This window comes from Kogia breviceps, chromosome 16 (genome assembly GCF_026419965.1).
Source record: "Kogia breviceps isolate mKogBre1 chromosome 16, mKogBre1 haplotype 1, whole genome shotgun sequence".
NCBI classification, from domain to species: Eukaryota; Metazoa; Chordata; class Mammalia; order Artiodactyla; family Physeteridae; genus Kogia; species Kogia breviceps.
In genome coordinates, this window is record NC_081325.1 from 7,759,871 (window position 1) to 7,779,204 (window position 19,334).

At 42.4% G+C, this 19,334-nt stretch overlaps 1 protein-coding gene across 10 annotated transcripts in view; it reads left to right on the top strand.

The window, feature by feature from the left end:
• MTUS2 (microtubule associated scaffold protein 2) overlaps positions 1 to 19,334 on the top strand; it is a 499,652-nt gene that overhangs the window by 363,722 nt on the left and 116,596 nt on the right. For all 10 annotated transcript variants that reach the window (XR_010837215.1, XM_059041785.2, XM_067016457.1 and 7 more), the window contains one exon: positions 16,542 to 16,741. Coding sequence is in view for 9 of the 10 variants with exons in the window: in XM_059041785.2 (XP_058897768.1) it covers positions 16,542 to 16,741 (200 nt within the window). In the remaining variant the exon portion in view is untranslated. The remainder of the gene's footprint in view (positions 1 to 16,541; positions 16,742 to 19,334) is intronic.

The following is a 19,334-nucleotide window of genomic DNA, read 5'->3' on the forward strand; positions in this document are numbered from 1 at the left end:
AGTGTCATTAATTTGAAGTCTTTCTGCTTTTCTAATGTGCACTTAGTACAGTAAATTTTCTTCTATATACTGCTTTTAGCTATATAATTTACAAATTTTGGTATATTGGGTTTTCATCTTCATTGAGTTCACAATATTTTCAAGTTTCCCTTTTTGATTTCTTATGTCCCCATGATTATTTAGAAATGTGTTTTTTTAGTTTGCAAATATGTGGGACTTCCCAGAGATCTTTCTGATTTTATTTCTAATTTAATTCCATTGTGGTTGGAGAACATACTTTGGATGACTTGAATCCTTTCAAATTTACTGAGACTTTGTCTTATGACCCACACCAAGGGCTGTCTTGGTGAATCTCTCATATGTGCTTAAAAAGAATGCCTTATCTGCCGTTTCTGTGTGGAATATTCTACAGTGTCATAGGTCAGGTTTGTTGACAGCATTGTTCAAGTATTCTATAGCCTTACTGATTTTCTGTCTCCTGTTCTATCAGTAATTGAGAGAAGGTTATTGAAATCTCAGAGTATAATTGGGGACTTGTCTTTCTCCTTTCAGCTCTATCATCATTTTGCTTTGTGTATTTTGAAGCTCTGTTATTAGGTACATAAATGTTTAGGATTGTTTATCATTTTGATGAATTTCCCACTATCATTATGAGATGATCCTCTATCCGTGGTAATATTCTTTTCCCTGAAATCTACTTTATTCAATATTAATAGTGCCACTCAGCTTTCTATTCATTTCATCATGGAATACCTCTTTCCATACTTCTCCTTTTCATCTATTTGTCTCTTTATATTTAGGTTGGTTTTTTATAGGCAGTTTGTCATTGGCTCTTCCATTTTTATCCAATCTCAAATCTCTACCTTTGATGTACATTAATGTTATTGGTTTGATTGGGAGTAAATCTACCATCTTGCTATTATTTTCTATTCATCCCACATGTTCTTTTTTTCCCCCTATTATACTGCCTTCTTTTACATTACTTATTTTTTATGATTCCATTCCTCCCCTGTATTAGCTACCTATGATGTATTAGCTACCTATACCTTGTTGTCGTGTTATTTTAGTGGTGGTTTTAAGGTTCAGAGTCTACATCTTTAACTTTACACACTCTAGCTTCAAGTGGTATTATATCACTTCACATACAGTAGAAGAGTAACAATGGTATGCTGCCATCTCTCTCCTCCTGGCATTTGTGCTACTGTTAGCAAACATTTTCCTTCTACGTATGTTCTGTGTATAAACCCACACTACATTGTTATTTTTGATTATCAGCACTCAGTTTTCTTTTTTTTTTTTTTTTTTTTGCAGTACGTGGGCCTCTCACTGTTGTGGCCTCTCCCGTTGCGGAGCACAGGCTCCGGACGCGCAGGCGCAGCGGCCACGGCTCACGGGCCCAGCCGCTCCGCGGCACGTGGGATCCTCCCAGACCGGGGCGCGAACCCGCGTCCCCTGCATCGGCAGGCGGACTCTCAACCACAGCGCCACCAGGGAAGCCCTCAGTTTTCTTCTTAAGCAACAGTCTTTTAGATTTACTCAATTAGTTCTCACTGCTGGTGCTCTTCATTCCTTATGTGGATCCAGATTTCTATCTGGTATCATCTTTCTTCTGCCCGAAGGATTTCCTTTAAAATTTCTTATAGTGGAGATTTCCTGGTGATAAAATTTTCCTGTTTTTGTTTACCTTCATTTTTGAGAGATACTTTTATTTTGTTCAGAATTCAAGTTGGCATTAGTTTTTTCTTGAGGTATTTAAAGATGTCTTTTGGTTTGAATGGTTCCCAATTTAAAATGGGCTGTCTTCCTTATCTTTATTTCTCTGTGCCTATGTGTCTTTTTCTTCTTTGACTGCTTTAAAGATGTTCTCTTTATCACTGGTTTGGAGCAAATTGATTACACTCTACCTTGGTGTCATTTTTTTTTGTGTACTTGAATTTTCTTGAGATTCTATGATCTCTGGGTATGTAGGTTTCATCAAATTTGAAAAATTTTGCCCATTATTTCCTCAAAAATTTTCCACCCTAACAGCCTCATCTCCAGGGACTCCAATTATGCATATGTTAGGCCCCTGGTAGTTGCCCCACTCCTGTCCAAACTGATACTCTGTTCATTTCTTTCAGTCTTTTTTTGTGTGTGTGTGTTTAATTTTGGCTAGTTTCTCCTGCTGTATGTTTGCTAATCTTTTCCTTTCCCTTTTCTTTTTAAAAAATAACACCTGGGCTTCCCTGGTGGCACAGTGGTTGAGAATCTGCCTGCCAGTGCAGGGGACATGGGTGCGAGCCCTGGTCTAGGTAGATCCCACATGCTGCGGAGCAACTAGGCCCGTGAGCCACAACTACTGAGCCTGCGCGTCTGGAGCCTGTGCTCTGCAACAAGAGAGGCTGCGATAATGAGAGGCCCGCACACCACAATGAAGAGTGGCCCCCGCTTGCCGCAACTAGAGAAAGCCCTCGCACAGAAATGAAGACCCAACACAACTAAAAATAAATATAAAAATAAATAAATAAATTTTAAAAATAACACCCAGTTATTAGTTCTATAGGTCACAGTTCCACAGGTCAGACATCCAGGTGTGGCTTCACTGGGTTCTCTGTTCATCATATCGCAAGGTTGAAATCATGGTATCAGCTAGGCTGAGTTCTTGAATAGAGGCTCTGGAGAAAAATCCACTTTCAAGCGCATTCAAGTTGTTGGTAGAACCACTTCATTGTAGTTGTGGGACTGAGGTCTCTGTTTCCTTGCTGGCTGTCTGTAGGGGCACTTTTAGCTCTTAGGGCCACCTCATTCCTTGCCATGCAGCTTCCTCCATCTTCAAAGCGGTAATGGTGTGTTGAATGCTTCTCAGGCCTCAAATCTCTGACTTCCCACTCTGCAACCCGTTGGAGAAAACTCTGCTTTTAACAGGCTCACCTGATTAGGTCAGGCTCACCAAGGATAATCTCCCCCTTTGTATATAATGTTACATAATCGTCATATTCACAGATTCCACTCACACTCAAGGGCGTTTTGCAGGTGTCTTAGTCAGCTCAGGGTGCTATAACAAATACCATACTGGTGGCTTAAACAACAGAAATGTATTTCTCACAGTTCTGGAGCCTGCGAGGTCCAAGATCAAAGTACTGGCCGATTTGGCTACTGGTGAGGACCCTCTTCCTGGTTTGCAGATGGATGCCTTCTTGCTGTGTCATCATGTGGGGGAAAGAGGTCATCTCTCTCGTGTCTCTTCTCTTAAGACCACTAATCCCATTCATGAAGGCTTCACCCTCATGACCTAATTAATTCCCAAAAGCACCACCTCAGAATACCACCATGCTGGGGATTAGAGATTTAACATGAATTTGGGGAGAACCCAGACATTCGGTTCAAAACAGCAGGATATGTATGCAAGGGAGCAGAACCACTGGAGTCCAGATTACCACAGGGGAATTTCAAGCCAGCTTTGGTGACTAGAAACCTGTGTAACGGGTAATGGACAGACCTGGGGGCACAGTACTTCGTTTCCACCCTCCCCTCCTTGATTCCTTCATCTCACTCTGAGGGTGACTCTCCTTTCTTCAGATTACTGGATACCAGAGAAGAAAGTGAACTGGACCAGCGGTGCCTGTATCAGGCCTTGAGCCTTCTACTGTCATCTGGATGAGGAGTGGCTGGAGAAGTTGAGGTGTGCTCCCCTCTCCTGCTGATCTGCAGATTGGCTGAGGATGGTCACTGTATTTTATATCATCAATCCCATCCCTCAAACAAAACAAGCCATAACAACCAAATTCCCCTGACCTGCGTATTTCGGATCCACTTCTCTCCCCACCTTTGTAGCCAGGCTTGGGAAAGAGTCTTCCGTGATCCTCGTCTTTGTCCCTTTGCTTACAAGGGACTCTTCCCCTCGCTGCTGGCTAGAGCCACACCCTACCCGACCGCCCAGTCCACTGCCCTGCAAAGGCCACAAGTGACCTCCTGGTTATTAAGTCTAAGTGGACATGTCCTGTTCCTTATATCTCTGTGGCATTTGGCATGACTGGTCTCTCCCTTCCTGAAACTTTCCTTTCTTCAGCTCTGTGATACCAATTCCTACTGGCTCTCTTCCTGCATCTGAAAATGCTTGCACTGAGTTGCCTTCACTAGAAACTCTTCTGCAAATTCTAAAGGTTGCCAAGTTGCTTGGCCCAAAAGAATAGACTGAACCAGGTTCAAATCCTGGCTCAGTAGCTCACGTGATACATGACTTTGGACAAATAACATAACTTCTGTGAGTCTCAGCTTCTTCTTTGGTAAAATAGGAATTATGCCCGTGCTGCAGGTCATGGGGAAGGTGAGTGCTAACACATGTAAAGCACCAACATATCAGACCTGTTTCCCTTCTATGACTCTAAGCTTCTTGATAACAGAAACCATATTTTAAAGGGACACAGGACATTCTGAGGCGGCTGTTTTGACACTGGCATTTTGATAAAATGGCAGCAAAACGTCCCCAGTGCCCATGTCCAAATGGGTCTATCAAAACATTCTGATTGAGTTTTTTTGTTAGCCGAACTGTAATTCACATACAGTAAATTTCACCTTTTTAAAATGTACAATTCAGTGGTTTTTAGTATATTCACAAAATTGTGCAGCTGTCCCCACTACTTCCAGAACATTTTCATTTACCTCCCCGAAAGAAACCCGCACCCCTCAGCAGTCACTCCCCATCCCCTGACAACCACTAGTCCACTTTATGTTTCAGGGATTTGCCTATTCTGGACATTTCATAGAAGTGCAATCATATAGTATATGGCCTTTTCTATCAGTTTCTTTCATTTAGCATGTTTTTGAGGTTCATCCATGTCAAAACATGGATCAATATTTCATTCCTGATTTTGTCTAAATAATATTCCATTACATGGATATATCTTGTTTATTCACTCATTGGTTGATGGGCATTTGAGTTGTTTGCAACATTTGGCTACTATGGGTAATGCTGCTATGAAAATCCGTGTCGTTAGTCTTTTCTTATGTGGTGTCTAATCTACTCTTAATCCCATCTAGTGTATTTTTCATCTCAGACATTTGAGGTTTCAATCGCTAAAATTTTTATTTAGGTCTTTTTTTTTTGGTCTTCTTTGTTTCTACTTGACATGTTCAGTCGTTCCTCCAGCTTCTTGATATACGGCATTTAGTTACAATAACTGTTAATCATAGGTGTCATTTCTTGGCGGGCTTCAATTGATTGCATTTCCTCCCAATTATGGGTTACACATCCTTGCTTCTTTGCATGCCTGAGAACCTTTTTAGCTGACAGACATTGTGAATTTTTCCTTTTTCGGTACTGGATTTTTTTTTTAATCCTGTAAATATTCTTAAGCTTTGTTCTTGGGTGAAAGTATGTGACTTGGAAAGAGTTTGAGCATCTTGGGTCTTTCTCATCAGCCTTGTTACATGGTCCCAACTAGCGATCAGTCTAAGGCTGATTTTATCACAGCACCAGGGCATGACCCTCCCAGGTGTTCAGATGCCCTGGGAATTGCGAGGTGTTCCACCCCACCCGTGGGAACAAGAGTTAGTCCTGGCCTCCTGTGAACTCTTGGGAGTGTTCCCTCTAATCCTGCTTGGAATGCTTTCCCTGGCCTTGGACACTGTCCTCACGGGCCGCACTGATCAGACTTGTCCAGATACTCGAGGAGTCCCTCTGTGTGTCTCTGTCTGTCTCTGTCCTCTTGACTATTCTGACCTGTGACCTCTGACCTCTGAACTTCCCGAGCCCCCAGCTCCACCTTCCCAACTTGGGGAAGCCACCAGGCTCCCCGTGGGTTTCCTGACTCTCTGTGCCATGGCCTGGAAGGCCACCTAGACCATAGGCTCAGGGGATTGTAGGGGCACCTCATTTGTTTTCTGATGCTGGGGATCACTGTGCTTCATTTCCTAATATTTAATGTCTTGAAATCCACTGACTTATGTATTCTGGTCAAGTGTTTTGGGTAGTTTCAGACGAGGAGGGAAATCCCATCCTTATTTCATCTCGGCCAGAAGTAGCTATAATTTTTAATATAAAAATTAAGCAATTGCTGTAACACTATTAAACCACGATTTTTCACCCTCAAAGAAAGGAGGCATTCCGATTTACCTCATAAATAGCACTTGTACTTCTGGTAAATAATAAGAAATTTCCTGAAGATGAGAGTGTTTTACTTCAATTTTTGTCCAGAGCGTGGATTATAGTAATAGATTTTTCATAGTTGGCTTTGGAAACTCTGGTTGTAACATCCTTTTTTTTTTTTTTCTCTCTTTTTCTATACATCAAAATAGAAAAGTCTGCTCTTTCATTGGAGTGGGAAAGGTAAACCTCTTCTTTCTAGGGTACTTATTATCTGGCTGGGCGCTGCCCAATTTAGTAATTCCTGCCCTCACCCATGCTCGGAACTGGCCGGAAGGAAATTTCCTACCCTCATGCCACATCCGCTCTTCACCTTTCCCCACCACTAACCAAGTCCAGGCAAGCAAGTGCCAGTGCTCAGTAGAAGGTAGTGTGCTGCTGGGCAAAGTTTTCTGAAATAAATTTAGATCAGTTTAAGAAAAATAAAGCCTGTCCAGGACCCCAAAGAATTTGGCCTGGGGAGCTGCCTGGGGTGTCCTGCTGGTGCTAGCCTGCAAGAAACAGACGCCCTCTCTGTTAGGGTGTGGACCAGACTCATGAAGTGCTTTTCCTGAAGCTGGAGGGCTATCAAAGTTGTGTCCTTTCATTCTTTTCTTTCTTGTTTACAAGTGTTAAGATCATGGGCCTTCTCTGAGATTATAAATATGCAGGTCCCAATGCTGCACTCTTTGCTTGTTATAATGTCAGTTAAGCTTCCAGCTTTAAAATTAAACCAGGCTTTTCCATCCATTAGAATCCTCTGGATGGTGACCAGATGACTGCAGATGAATTTTTAATGTTCTCTTTCCATTTTGAAGGGTCGTGTTATTGCTGGCGCTCAGCCTTTGCACACAAACTGTTTGCATTCACCTTTGTAAGAATATAAGGTTACTAGCTCTTTCCTCTGGGTTGTCAGCTGTCACTGGGACCATCCTAGATTCTCTCTGCCCCTAATCAGAGTAATGCAACCAATAGGATGTGATGGGGGCAAGACTGAGATAATGGGAGAATGTTCTAGATTTAGGGTATGCCCCCAAACCCGTGAGATCTGTCAGAGATGTTGCAGAGTGGATCAGCAGTGCGCTTGAGTGGTGAGAGCCCCGGCAAGGAATCAGAATACCAGAAACCCAGACGCGGCCGGGCCCCTCCTGACACTTGCTTGCCTACTGGCAAGGGCAGGACCTCATTCCTTTGCATATCCACTGGGCCGTGCATGTGTCATTCACAGAGCAGGTGCTCGGTAAAAGTCGTCAGATATTTTGGTCCCTGCAAAACACATGACATGAAGTGCACATGTGAAATCGTCTCTGTCTGAAGGTCACCGCAAGAATTCATCTAGGTTTTTCTGTTCATATATTTCACATCGAACACTTGCATTGGGGATAAGCCTCATTAACAGTTGGGAAGTTTACAAGGGTCAGAGAGTAAAAAACTAGTACTTTTACTCTTTCATTTAACGACTCCCAAACCATCACTAAGCCCCATTTTGAAGGTCTGTGTTTGTTTTTTTGTTGTTGTTTTGTTTGTTTTTTGAATTTTATTTATTTATTTTATAAAATAGGTTCTTATTAGTTATCTATTCTATACATGTTAGTGTGTATATGTCAACCCCAATCTCCTAATTCATCCCACCAGCCCAGCCCTCACTTCCCCCCTTGGTGTCCATACGTTTGTTCTCTACATTTGTGTCTCTATTTCTGCCTTGCAAACCGGTTCATCTGTACCTTTTTTCTAGATTCCAAATATATGTGTTAATATTTGATATTTGTTTTTCTCTTTCTGACTTACTTCACTTTCTATGACAGTCTCTAGGTCCATCCACATCTCTACAAATGACCCAATTTCGTTCCTTTTTATGGCTGAGTAATACTCCATTGTATATATGTACCTTTATCCATTCCTCTTTATCCATTCGTCTGTCTATGGGCATTTAGGTTGCTTCCATGACCTGGCTACTGTAAATAGTGCTGCAATGAACATTGGGGTGCATGTGTCTTTTTGAATTATGCTTGTCTCTGGGTATATGCCCAGTAGTGGGATTGTTGGCTTATATGGTAATTCTATTTTTAGTTTCTTAAGGAATCTCCATACTGTTCTCCATAGTGACTGTATCAATTTACATTCCCACCAGCAGGGCAAGAGGGTTCCCTTTTCTCCACACCCTCTCCAGCACTTATTGTTTGTAGATTATCTGATGATGCCCATTCTAACTCTTGTGATACCTCATTGTAGTTTTGACTTGCATTTCTCTAATAATTAGTGATGTTGAGCAGCTTTTCATGTGCCTCCTGGCCATCTGTATGTCTTCTTTGGAAAAATGTCTGTTTAGGTCTTCTGCCCATTTTTGGATTGGGTTGTTTTTTTAATATTGAGCTGCATGAGCTGTTTATATATTTTGGAGATTGATCCTTTGTTGATTCATTTGCAAATATTTTCTCCCATTCTGAGGGTTGTCTTTTCATCTTGTTTATAGTTTCCTTTGCTGTGCAAAAGCTTTTAAGTTTCACTAGGTCCCATTTGTTCATTTTTGGGTTTTTTTCCATTACTCTATGAGGTGGGTCAAAAAAGATCTTGCTGTGACTTATGTCAAAGAGTGTTCTTCCTACGTTTTCCTCTAAGAATTTTATAGTGTCCTGTGTTACATTTAAGTCTTTAATCCATTTTGAGTTTATTTTTGTGTTTGGTGTTAGGGAGTGTTCTAATTTGATTCTTTTACATGCAGCTGTCTAGTTTTCCCAGCACCACTTATTGAAGAGGGTGTCTTTTCTCTATTGTATATCCTTGCCTCCTTTGTCATAGATTAGGTGACCACAGATTAGGCGTGAGTTTATCTCTGGGCTTTCTATCCTGTTCCATTGATCTAGATTTCTTTTTTTGTGCCAGTACCATACTGTCTTGATTACTGTAGCTTTGTAGTATAGTCTGAAGTCAGGGAGTCTGATTCCTCCAGCTCCGTTTCTTTCCCTCAAGGCTTCTTTGGCTATTCAGGGTCTTTTGTGTCTCCATACAAATTTTAAGATTTTTTGTTCTAGTTTTATAAAAAATGCCATTGGTAATTTGATAGGGATTGCATTGAATCTGTAGATGCTTTGGGTAGTATAGTCATTTTCACAATATTGATTCTTCCAATCCAAGAACATGGTATATCCTTCCATCTGTTTATGTCATCTTTGATTTTTTTCATTAGTGTCTTATAGTTTTCTGAGTACAGGTCTTTTATCTCCTTAGGTAGGTTTATTCCTAGGTATGTTATTCTTTTTGTTGCAATGGTGAATGAGATTGTTTCCTTAATTTCTCTTTCTGATCTTTTGTTGTTAGTGTATAGGAATGCAAGAGATTTCTGTGCATTAATTTTGTATCCTGCAACTATACCAAATTCATTGATTAGCTCTAGTAGTTTTCTGGTGGCATCTTTAGGATTATCTATGTATAGTATCATGTCATCTGCAAACAGTGACAGTTTTACTTTTTCTTTTCCAACTTGTATTCCTTTTATTTCTCTAGTTCTAGAGAAGAACTTCCAAAATGTCGAATAATCGTGGCAAGAGTGGACATCCTTGTCCTGTTCCTGATCTTATAGTGCTTTCAGTTTTTCACCATTGAGAATGATGTTTGCTGTGAGTTTGTTGTTTGTATATGGCCTGTATTATGTTGAGGTAGTTTCCCTCTATGTCCACTTTCTGGAGAGTTTTTCTCATAAATTGGTGTTGAATTTTGTCAAAAGCTTTTTCTGCATCTATTGAGATGATCATGTGGTTTTTATCCTTCAATTTGTTAATATGGTGTATCACATTCATTGACTTGCATATATTGAAGAATCCTTGCATCCCTGGGATAAATCCCACTTGATCATGGTGTATGATCCTTTTAATATGTTGTTGGATTCTGTTTGCTAGTATTTTGTTGAGGGTTTTTGCATCTATATTCATCAGTGATATTTGTATGTAACTTTATTTTTTTTGTAGTATCTGTTTCTGGTTTTGAAATCAGGGTGATGGTGACCTCGTAGAATGAGTTTGGGAGTTTTTCCTCCTCTGCAGTTTTTTGGAAGAGTTTTAGAAGGATGGGTGTTAGCTATTCTCTAAATGTTTGATAGAATTCACTTGTGAAGCCATCTGGCCCTGGACTTTTGTTTTTTGGAAGATTTTAAATCACAGATTACTTGTGATTGCTTTGTTCATATTTTCTATTTCTTCCTGGTTCAGTCTTGGAAGGTTATCCCTTTCTAAGAATTTGTCCATTTCTTCCAGGTTGTCCATTTTATTGGCATAGAGTTGCTTGTAGTAGTCTCTTGTGATGCTTTGTATTTCTGTGGTGTCCATTGTATCTTCTCCTTTTTCATTTCTAATTTTATTGATTTGAGTCCTCTCCTTTTTCTTGATGGGTTTGGCAAGAGGTTTATCACTCTTCTCAAAGAACCAGCTTTTAGTTTTATTTGATCTTTGCTATTGTTTTCTTTGTTTCTATTTCATTCATTTCTGATTTGATCCTTATGATTTCTTTCCTTCTACTAACTTTGGGTTTTGTTTGCTCTTCTTTCTCTACTTCCTTTAGGTGTAAGGTTAGGTTGTTTATTTGAGATTTTTCTTGTTTCCTGAGGTAGGATTGTATTGCTATAAACTTCCCTCTTAGAACTGCTTTTGCTGCATCCCATAAGTTTTGGATCGTCGTGTTTTCATTGTCATTTGTCTCTAGGTAATTTTTGATTTCCTCTTTGATTTCTTCAGTGATCTCTTGGTTATTCAGTAACGTATTGTTTAGCCTCCACGTGTTTGTGTTTTTTATGTTTTTTTCCCCTGTAATTCATTTCTAATCTCATAGCATTTTGGTTGGAAAAGATGCTGGATAGGATTTCAATTTTCTTAAATTTACCAAGGCTTGATTTGTGACCCAAGATGTGATCTATCCTGGAGAATGTTCCATGTGCACTTGAGAAGAAAGTGTAATCAGCTGTTTTCGGATGGAATGTCCTATAAATATCAATTAAATCTATTTGGTCTATTGTGTCATTAAAGCTAGTGTTTCCTTATTAATTTTCTGTCTGGATGATGTGTCCATTGGTGTAAGTGAGGTGTTAAAGTCCCCCACTGTTATTGTCTTACTGTTGATTTCCTCTTTTATCACTGTTAGCACTTGCCTTATTTATTGAAGTGCTCCTATGTTGGGTGCATATATATTTATAATTGTTATATCTTCTTCTTGGATTGATCCCTTGATCATTATGTAGTGTCCTTCCTTGTCTTTTGTAACATTCTTTATTTTAAAGTCGATCTTAACTGATATGAGTGTTGCTACTACAGGTTTCTTTTGATTTCCATTTGCATGGAATATCTTTTTCCATCCCCTCACTTTCAGTTTGTATGTGTCCCTAGGTTTGAAGTCGGTCTCTTGTAGACAGTTTTTGTATCCATTCAGCGAGCCTGTGTTTTCTGGTTGGAGCATTTAATCCATTCACATTTAAGATGATTATCGATATGTATGTTCCTATTATCATTTTCTTATTTTTTGTGTGTTTGTTTTTGTAGGTCCTTTTCTTGTCTTGTGTTTCCCACTTAGAGAAGTTCCTTTAGCATTTGTTGTAGAGCTGGTTTGGTGGTGCTGAATTCTCTAAGCTTTTGCTTGTCTGTAAAGCTTTTGATTTCTCTGTGGAATCTGAATGAGATCCTTGCTGGGTAGAGTAATCTTGGTTGGAGGTTCTTCCCTTTCAGCACTTTAAATATATCGTGCCACTCCCTTGTGGCTTGTAGAGTTTCTGCTGAGAAATCAGCTATTAACCTTATGGGAGTTCCCTTGTATATTATTTTTCATTTTTCCCTTGTTGCTTTTAATAATTTTTCTTTGCCTTTAACTTTTGTCAGTTTGATTACTATGTGTCTCCTTGTGTTTCTGCTTGGGTTTATCCTGCCTGGGACTCTCTGCGCTTCTGGACTTAGGTGGCTATTTCCTTTCCTATGTTAGGGAAGTTTTTGACTGTAATCTCTTCAGATATTTTCTTGGGTCCTTTCTCTCTCTCTTCTTCTGGGACCCCTATAATGTGAATGTTGGTGCATTTAATGTTGTCCCAGAGGTCTCTTAGGCTGTCTTCATTTCTTTTCATTTTTTTCCCTTTATTCTATTCCATGGCAGTGAATTCCATCATTCTGTCTTCTGAGTCACTTATCCATTCTTCTGCCTTAGTTATCCTACTGTCGATTCCTTCTAGTGTGTTCTTCATTTCAGTTATTATCTTGTTCATCTCTGTCTGTTTTTTCTTTAATTCTTCTAGGTGTTTGTTCTTTAATTCTTCTAGGTCTCTGTTAAACATTTCTTGCATCTTCTCAATCTTTGCCTCCATTCTTTTTCCGAGGTCCTGGGTCATCTTCACTATTACAATTCTGAATTCTTTTTCTGGAAGGTTGCCTATCTCCACTTCATTTAGTTGTTTACCTGGGGTTTTATCTTGTTCCTTCATCTGGTACAAAGTCCTCTCTCTTTTCATTTTGTCTATCTTTCTGTGAATGTGGTTTTCGTTCCACAGGCTGCAGGACTGTAGTTCTTCTTGCTTCTGCTGTCTGCCCTCTGGTGGATGAGGCTATCTCAGCTTCCTAGTTTAACTGGATGGAAATCAGAATATTTTAGACAACCAGAGTTTTGATTTTTTTTTTTGGAAAGAGACTAAACACACGTAACTTGACTCTGCCTGGCTGCAGACAGAGGTCAGTGGCATGTCTGCCTGCTTTGAACCTTTGGCCTCCCCAGAAGCAATATAAATACCACCAAGAACAGGGAAGGAGGTAATAAAATCTTCCAGCACATGGAAATGTCCTCAGGGGATGTGGCATGGCCCTCATTTGAAGTGTGTATGGTGGCTTTTCCAGAGAAGTTTGGGTGTAAGAGGTCAGAAGTGGCTCACCATCATCACGGTCATTCCAGTGCCGACCATGTGCTCCATGAGCTGGCTGTGATCACTGGCTCAGAACTTTTCTGTCCCGTGTTCCCTTTTACCCTTTACTTCCTAAGCAGGTTCGTATTTAAGCTTCATCATGTGCTGGCTTTTAAGAAAAGACAGCAGAAGGAAGCAAAATCCTTTTTAATTTTTAATGAACCAGGTGCAGCTGGCTGTGTGTCATTCATCTTCGTTCAACATAAGCTCTCTGTCCCCAGGACGGTGGGTGAGGCTGTGAGGCCATCCTTCCATACTGTCCTGGGGATGGTCTGACATATGGGCGGACAGGAAAGTGAGTGACAGAATGATACTGCAGGGAGTAACTGTAGACATATTTGACAAAATCCACAGCACAAGAAAAGAATGCTGTTTTTAGTGAGGATGAGAGCTATGCTGATGACAGTCAAATGATGATTAGTCATAGGCAAAGTTATATTTGATATATTGGGTTGGCCAGAAAGTTCATTTGGGTTTTTCTGTAACATCTTACAGAAAAATCCAAATGAACTTTCTGGCCAACCCAATATTTTAAAAGATGGCAGTACCCTTTTCAACTAAAAGCGATAGAGAACTTCACATGCAACCTTGTTTCTCCACGTTTCCTTCTAATAGTCTTAGCATTGAGGCCTGAGCGTTGGTCTGTGCTGTGAAGTGCAGCCAACCTGGAGTCCCATGCAAGGACTGGTTTCATCAGGTGGTTTGGTGTCACAGTACAGCTAAACATTTGCTTGATATGTTCATACCAAGAGCTGACGTTCGCAGGGGAGCCAATATCTTGGCTCAGAACGTTGGTTTGGTGGCCCCAGGAATAGAAATGTGGACTGAGTGTACCAGTGTTCAGTAGAACCCTCGAATATTGAGTGTGTGAATAAAACCAGTTTAATAACAATACCAATATCAAAGTAAACACCAAGAATAGGATTTCACCAAATCCTTTCATATTGGCTGTTTACAATATAATTGCTAACCTAAAAATAATGATGATGATGGTAATAATAATAACAGGATAAATCTGACAGCCAAAAACACAGGACAACATGAGCATTTACTAATATCCACAAGTTCAGAGGTAACTATGCTATAGATTGCAATTAGCTTTAATTGACTGAGCTGGAAGTATGTTTTATTATTTCTTTAGATTTCTAAAAGAAGTGCCTTCTATTGTAATGGTGTCAGGCACCCAGTACCTCAACACATTAAAAAACACTGGAGTGGGCTTCCCTGGTGGCACAGTGGTTGAGAGTTTGCCTGCCGATGCAGGGGACGCGGGTTTGTGTCCCAGTCCAGGAAGATCCCACATGTCGCGGAGCCGCTGGGCCCGTGAGCCATGGCCGCTGAGCCTGTGCGTCTGGAGCCTGTGCTCCGCAACGGGAGAGGCCACAACAGTGAGAGGCCTGCGTATCACAAACAAACAAACAAAAACAACACTGGAGTGTTTTATAAAATCACCAGCCGCAGCAATAAAATGGCAAATGATAATCCTGAAGAAAATCTGCCTTGGGTCTTAGACTGTGTCTTAGAATTTAATGCAGGCAGTAAAATTTCTCACATTTTGTCAGTAGTTATTTTTTTTCTGTTTTCAGTATTGAGAGTGTTGGGATTGAGTATATATTAAGATTGATTTGCCTTCTGGAATGTTGTATACTCTTATGCTGTAAAGACAGTTTTAAAGAAGCAATAATTTCACATTCTCCCAGTCCATTAAGCCATACTAGTTGAAGATATGTCATATGTGAGGTCACATTCCAGTCTCTGATGATTTCCTCTTTTTTATAATTAATTAATTAATTAATTTTTGGCCGTGTTGGGTCTTCGTTACTGCGCGTGGGCTTTCTCTAGTTGCAGCGAGCGGGGACTACTCTTCTTTGCAATGCGTGGGCTTCTCACTGCAGTGGCTTCTCTTGTTGCGGAGCATGGGCTCTAGGCGTATGGGCTTCAGTAGCTGCAGCATGCGGGCTCAGTAGTAGCGGCTCGTGGGCTCTAGAGTGCAGGCCCGGTAGTTGTGGCGCACAGACTTATTTGCTCCTCGGCATGTGGGATCTTCCCGGACTAGGACGCGAACCCATGTCCCCTGCATTGCCAGGTGGACTCCTAACCACTGCGCCACCAGGGAAGCCCTTTGATGATTTCTTAAAAGGAGGAAGATTTGATTAAAATTAGCATGGATACCATTAAATTAACAATCAGAAGTATTTAGATCAATTAACAATCTTTTCCCCTTAAAAGATGAGGCCATTGTGTGTTCTCAGGCCCATGACTCTGCTGCGACTCAAGGTATCAGGTACTGAAGAGGCCACTGCTTTCTGATTTGTTCTATATGTTACTCCCTGATATTTTGGAGGCACAGAGTGGAGACGAAAGAATGGTGGAAACATTAAAGTTTATTCATGATTGTGTGGTCAGTGTCCCTGTCATGTCCTCTAGGGCGTGATCTATTGGAGCCGAGGAAAGAGTATTCTTGGGAACATAAGTCCACTGGCCACCTCAGGGTCTCTCTGGGGGTGTCAGGTCTGTCTGAGCCTCATGCTAGAGGGACAGCCGATCTGAGCAAGACTCTTGCTTACCCGAGTGTCTGGGACCGTGATGCAGTGCTTGGCTCTGAGCTCTTTCCTGGGCCTTTACGCCTTAATGCTTCAGCCTCATAATCTCTTTAAAGCCTCCGCAACCCCAGGCGGAATTTCTCGTTCTTTCCTCTGTGTGCCCTCCTCAACACACGCCCCTGACATTTGCCCGGCAGGAACCAGATCTCAGGGGCTTTGTGGGCCACGTAAGGAACAAGCACTTTCTTCTTACTGCAGCGGAGCGCAAGGAGTGAAGGGAGGGGTCCACGCAGGCCGTGGGCTCTTTTCTGTTTATAAAGATCATTCTGGCTGCTGTGCAGTGAAAGATGAGAAAAAGCAGGGCCCCCGTTAGAAGGTGAGAGGTTTTGGTGGCTGGGACTGGACCTTCAGCCGTGGAGGTGGTGTGAATGCTTACATGGAGGGCATGGCTGCTGTAGGAATTTAAAGCCAGAAATCCGTGCAGCAGAGGTCGTCAGACATGTGACTTGAACCTGACGTTCAAGAAAGGGTTGAAGGGAGGGAAGGGCGTGTAGGCATTACTCCCCGATACCCAGCGGAAGAGTTGCTGGGTGTTACCTCTGACTTCGACCTGGATTGACTGATTGATTTCCCATTAGACATTTTCAAAGAGGAATCCCCTTGAAGAAAACAAAAACAAAAACAAAAAACACAACCGCTCCAATCTCTCTAAGCAGACCTAGAAGAAATGCAGGCAGCTAGAAGGAATTGGGCCATTTTGTCTGTTACTCTTTTTTCCAAGCACGAAACCTTGCACTTCAGACCACATCAACAGAGCAATATTTATAAAGTCCCTGTTTTTAATTTTTAACACCTAAAATGACAAATGATGGGCAGTTCCTTCTCAGCTACTTGCTGGAGTCCTTCCGTCCTAAGGAGCGGTTGTCACATTCGGGCTGAATGTTTTCTCACAGATGACTGTTCTTCTTTCTAGGATACCCCAAGCAGAGGCCCACGGGCCCCCGCAACGGGGTCTCCCCCAAGCCGGACCCGCAGGCCCGAGAGGCCGAGCGACAGCTGGTGCAGCGGCTGAAGGAACGGAACGAGCAGCTGGGCCTCGTGCGGGGTGAGCTGAGAAGGGCCGTCCGGGGCTTCGAGGCGCTCGCCGTGTCCACTCAGCTCTTCTTTGGGAAGGTGAGTCCACATCTGGTGAACGTTGAAGGGCTTTCGGTTTTGCGGGGAGGGTGGCGGTGGTGATGGTTGTTGGCGTGTGTGTTTTGGTTCGAGTTTGGGGTTAGAGACCAGTTTGATTTTCAGGTCATACAACATCTCCGCCGGCATCGCGTAGTGTTTTGGGTGCCAAGTTTAGACTTGAGCGTGGAAGACATTAGTCTGGGAAGAAAGGTTCATAACCTGGACTACAAAAGGGAAAATTGTGTAAAAAAGAAGGGAAAGCGTATAAATGAACGTTTTGAAGGTGAGGTCTTGGAAGAGAATGGAGCATGTGATTGTTTGCATTTTAGACCCGAGACGGCCAGGGTCTGAAATGTCTACACCTTTCAGTACAGGGGGAGCCAGGGCCACAGAGCGGTGCCACTTTGGCTGTTGAGGGGACCTGGAAGGTGCCGGGCTGGGGCCCCTCCTCGGGGCCACGCTCACAATGCGCGTGGGACAGCATGGGGTAGGGGCGTCCTCCCCGCCCCCTCGGTTCTTCTGACAATGCAGAGAGGCTTGGTTTCCTCAGCCTGAGTGTCCAGCGGTTCCTGGGCCATCCGGACTCTGAGTCTGTTCCCAGCCATGGTGTCGTTTGGCTTTCCTGCCTCTGCATGTGAAAGGGCAGTGGTAGCAGCGCGTGTCTGTCCGCCTTTGTGCGTTCGTGCTCCACCCTGAGGTGGCCAAGCCTGTTTGGGGGAGAACTTGAACATTTACCTTTGAGGTTTAAACATTATGAGTTAGCACGTCAGTAACCCGTAAGGCGTTAGTTTCATGTATGGACCTTCTGGTATCTGTAAATGAAAGTAAAAATGCTATATAAATGCCCCCCAACTAAGAAAATGAACTAACTAAATTTCTAACTAATTTAAAGAAGAAAATCAGAAGAATATTAACCAGCACCATGTCCACTGGTTTTCTTTGTTATCTGTACCATGAAGTGTGGAGGGCTCTCTGACCTTTGACGATAGCCTGCAGCCTCTCTTGCCCTAAGATGTAGAAGCCTGAGCTGACCTGTTCTGTTGTTGTTTCCTTTTTTGCTTAAAGCTTTTGGCCCAAAGAGCTAATTACCAAGTTATTGTTGTGATGAAAGACAAGACAAACAGGTTTCAGTTTTACCAATAGTTTCTGCCTCTTCCCTGATCAAAATGTTAACACCAGCCATAAATGGCCAATTTGAATTTTATGTCTTCCCTTCTGGTCTAGGACCATTGGGGTCAGCCTTAAAGAGCTGCAATTGCTGCGTTCTCACCCCTGTAAGAATTAAGGTTACAAACACATTTTTGAGGTGCCAAAGGGGCCAGACTTGCCATGGTAAATATTGAGCATTTTTCTTATTAGACAAAGAGTGACGTGTTTTCCGTTCTTCAGCTGGATGTGTATTTTCCACTGACTGTGAAGTCTAATAAAGAGAGGAAAACAGCGTTGTTCGTTGCAGTTCAGTAATAACATTTACTTTGTAACTCTGCCTGCTCTGGGATAGCGACTTCCATGCATCATCCAGCTTCATAACAAACCCTTGATAAAGGTTTCATGTGGACAGATATGCCAGCAGACATCGAATTAACACATTGGTAACATGCGCTGTGTTTTCAAGTTGGAACTTTTGGACCCCATTTATGGCATCATGGCAGAGAAGAGAGTTCCTGTGTTGAGTAAGGCTTGGTTCCCTGTAGTGATGCGTTTCTAGGCCCCAGGAAAATTCCTGTTGGCCCAGGGACCACGCGTTTTATTTCACTGCAGCGTACACACTGGCTCTTCAAGCAGAGACCCCAAAGGGCAGGTGATTTGTAGCCGTCTCCATCAGACCCCCTGCTGGCTGGAGCTGCACTCGGCATGACATTTCCGCAAGATGGATGGCGGGCATGAATTTCACTTTCTGTTCAGTGAGTCACAGCCAGAGACTCCAGACAGGCCTCCCCAATGACCATGGCATTTCACCTCCTACACAATGTGTTCTTTTTTCCATCCTCCTGATCTCAACCCTTTCTCCAGAGAAACCTCAGAGGAAAAAATGGACATTTTAAAAGTCTGCACTTGAACGTAAGTGGCTTCCACTCAGGCTGGCATGTGTTCTGCATGGTCTAAGATGACTGATGAGAGAGTTTGCCAGGAATACCGGACTAGACCCAGGGGGTGTGACCAGAGTGGAGCAGCCGGGGAAGTGGAGGCCAGGCAAGCTGGGAATTCTGACGATGGAGCCCCTACTGCAAGGGCTTATGATCCTGAGATGCTCTCATGACCCGTGTCCCTCTTGGGGGAAGCCAATGCATTATTATTATTATTATTATTAATGATTATTATATATAGGGCAATGGTCACAGCCCTGCATGCCAGCTGTGCAGGGCGTGACCTCCATAGCCTGAAAAAGCAGTATCTCTTTGCTCTTCTGCTTAGAAGACCTTGCTGGAACTCTACACCTGTGTCTTTTCCACGCTGTAGCATATTTGTCTACAAAGCAGGCATAGTGGAGAGAGGGCGCCGTGCCAGCAAGGAGCCGGTCCCACCCCACCCCCTCCATCTTGCATGAGACCTTGAGCGAGTTGCGGCCCCTCTTTGAGCCTTGACAGCATCA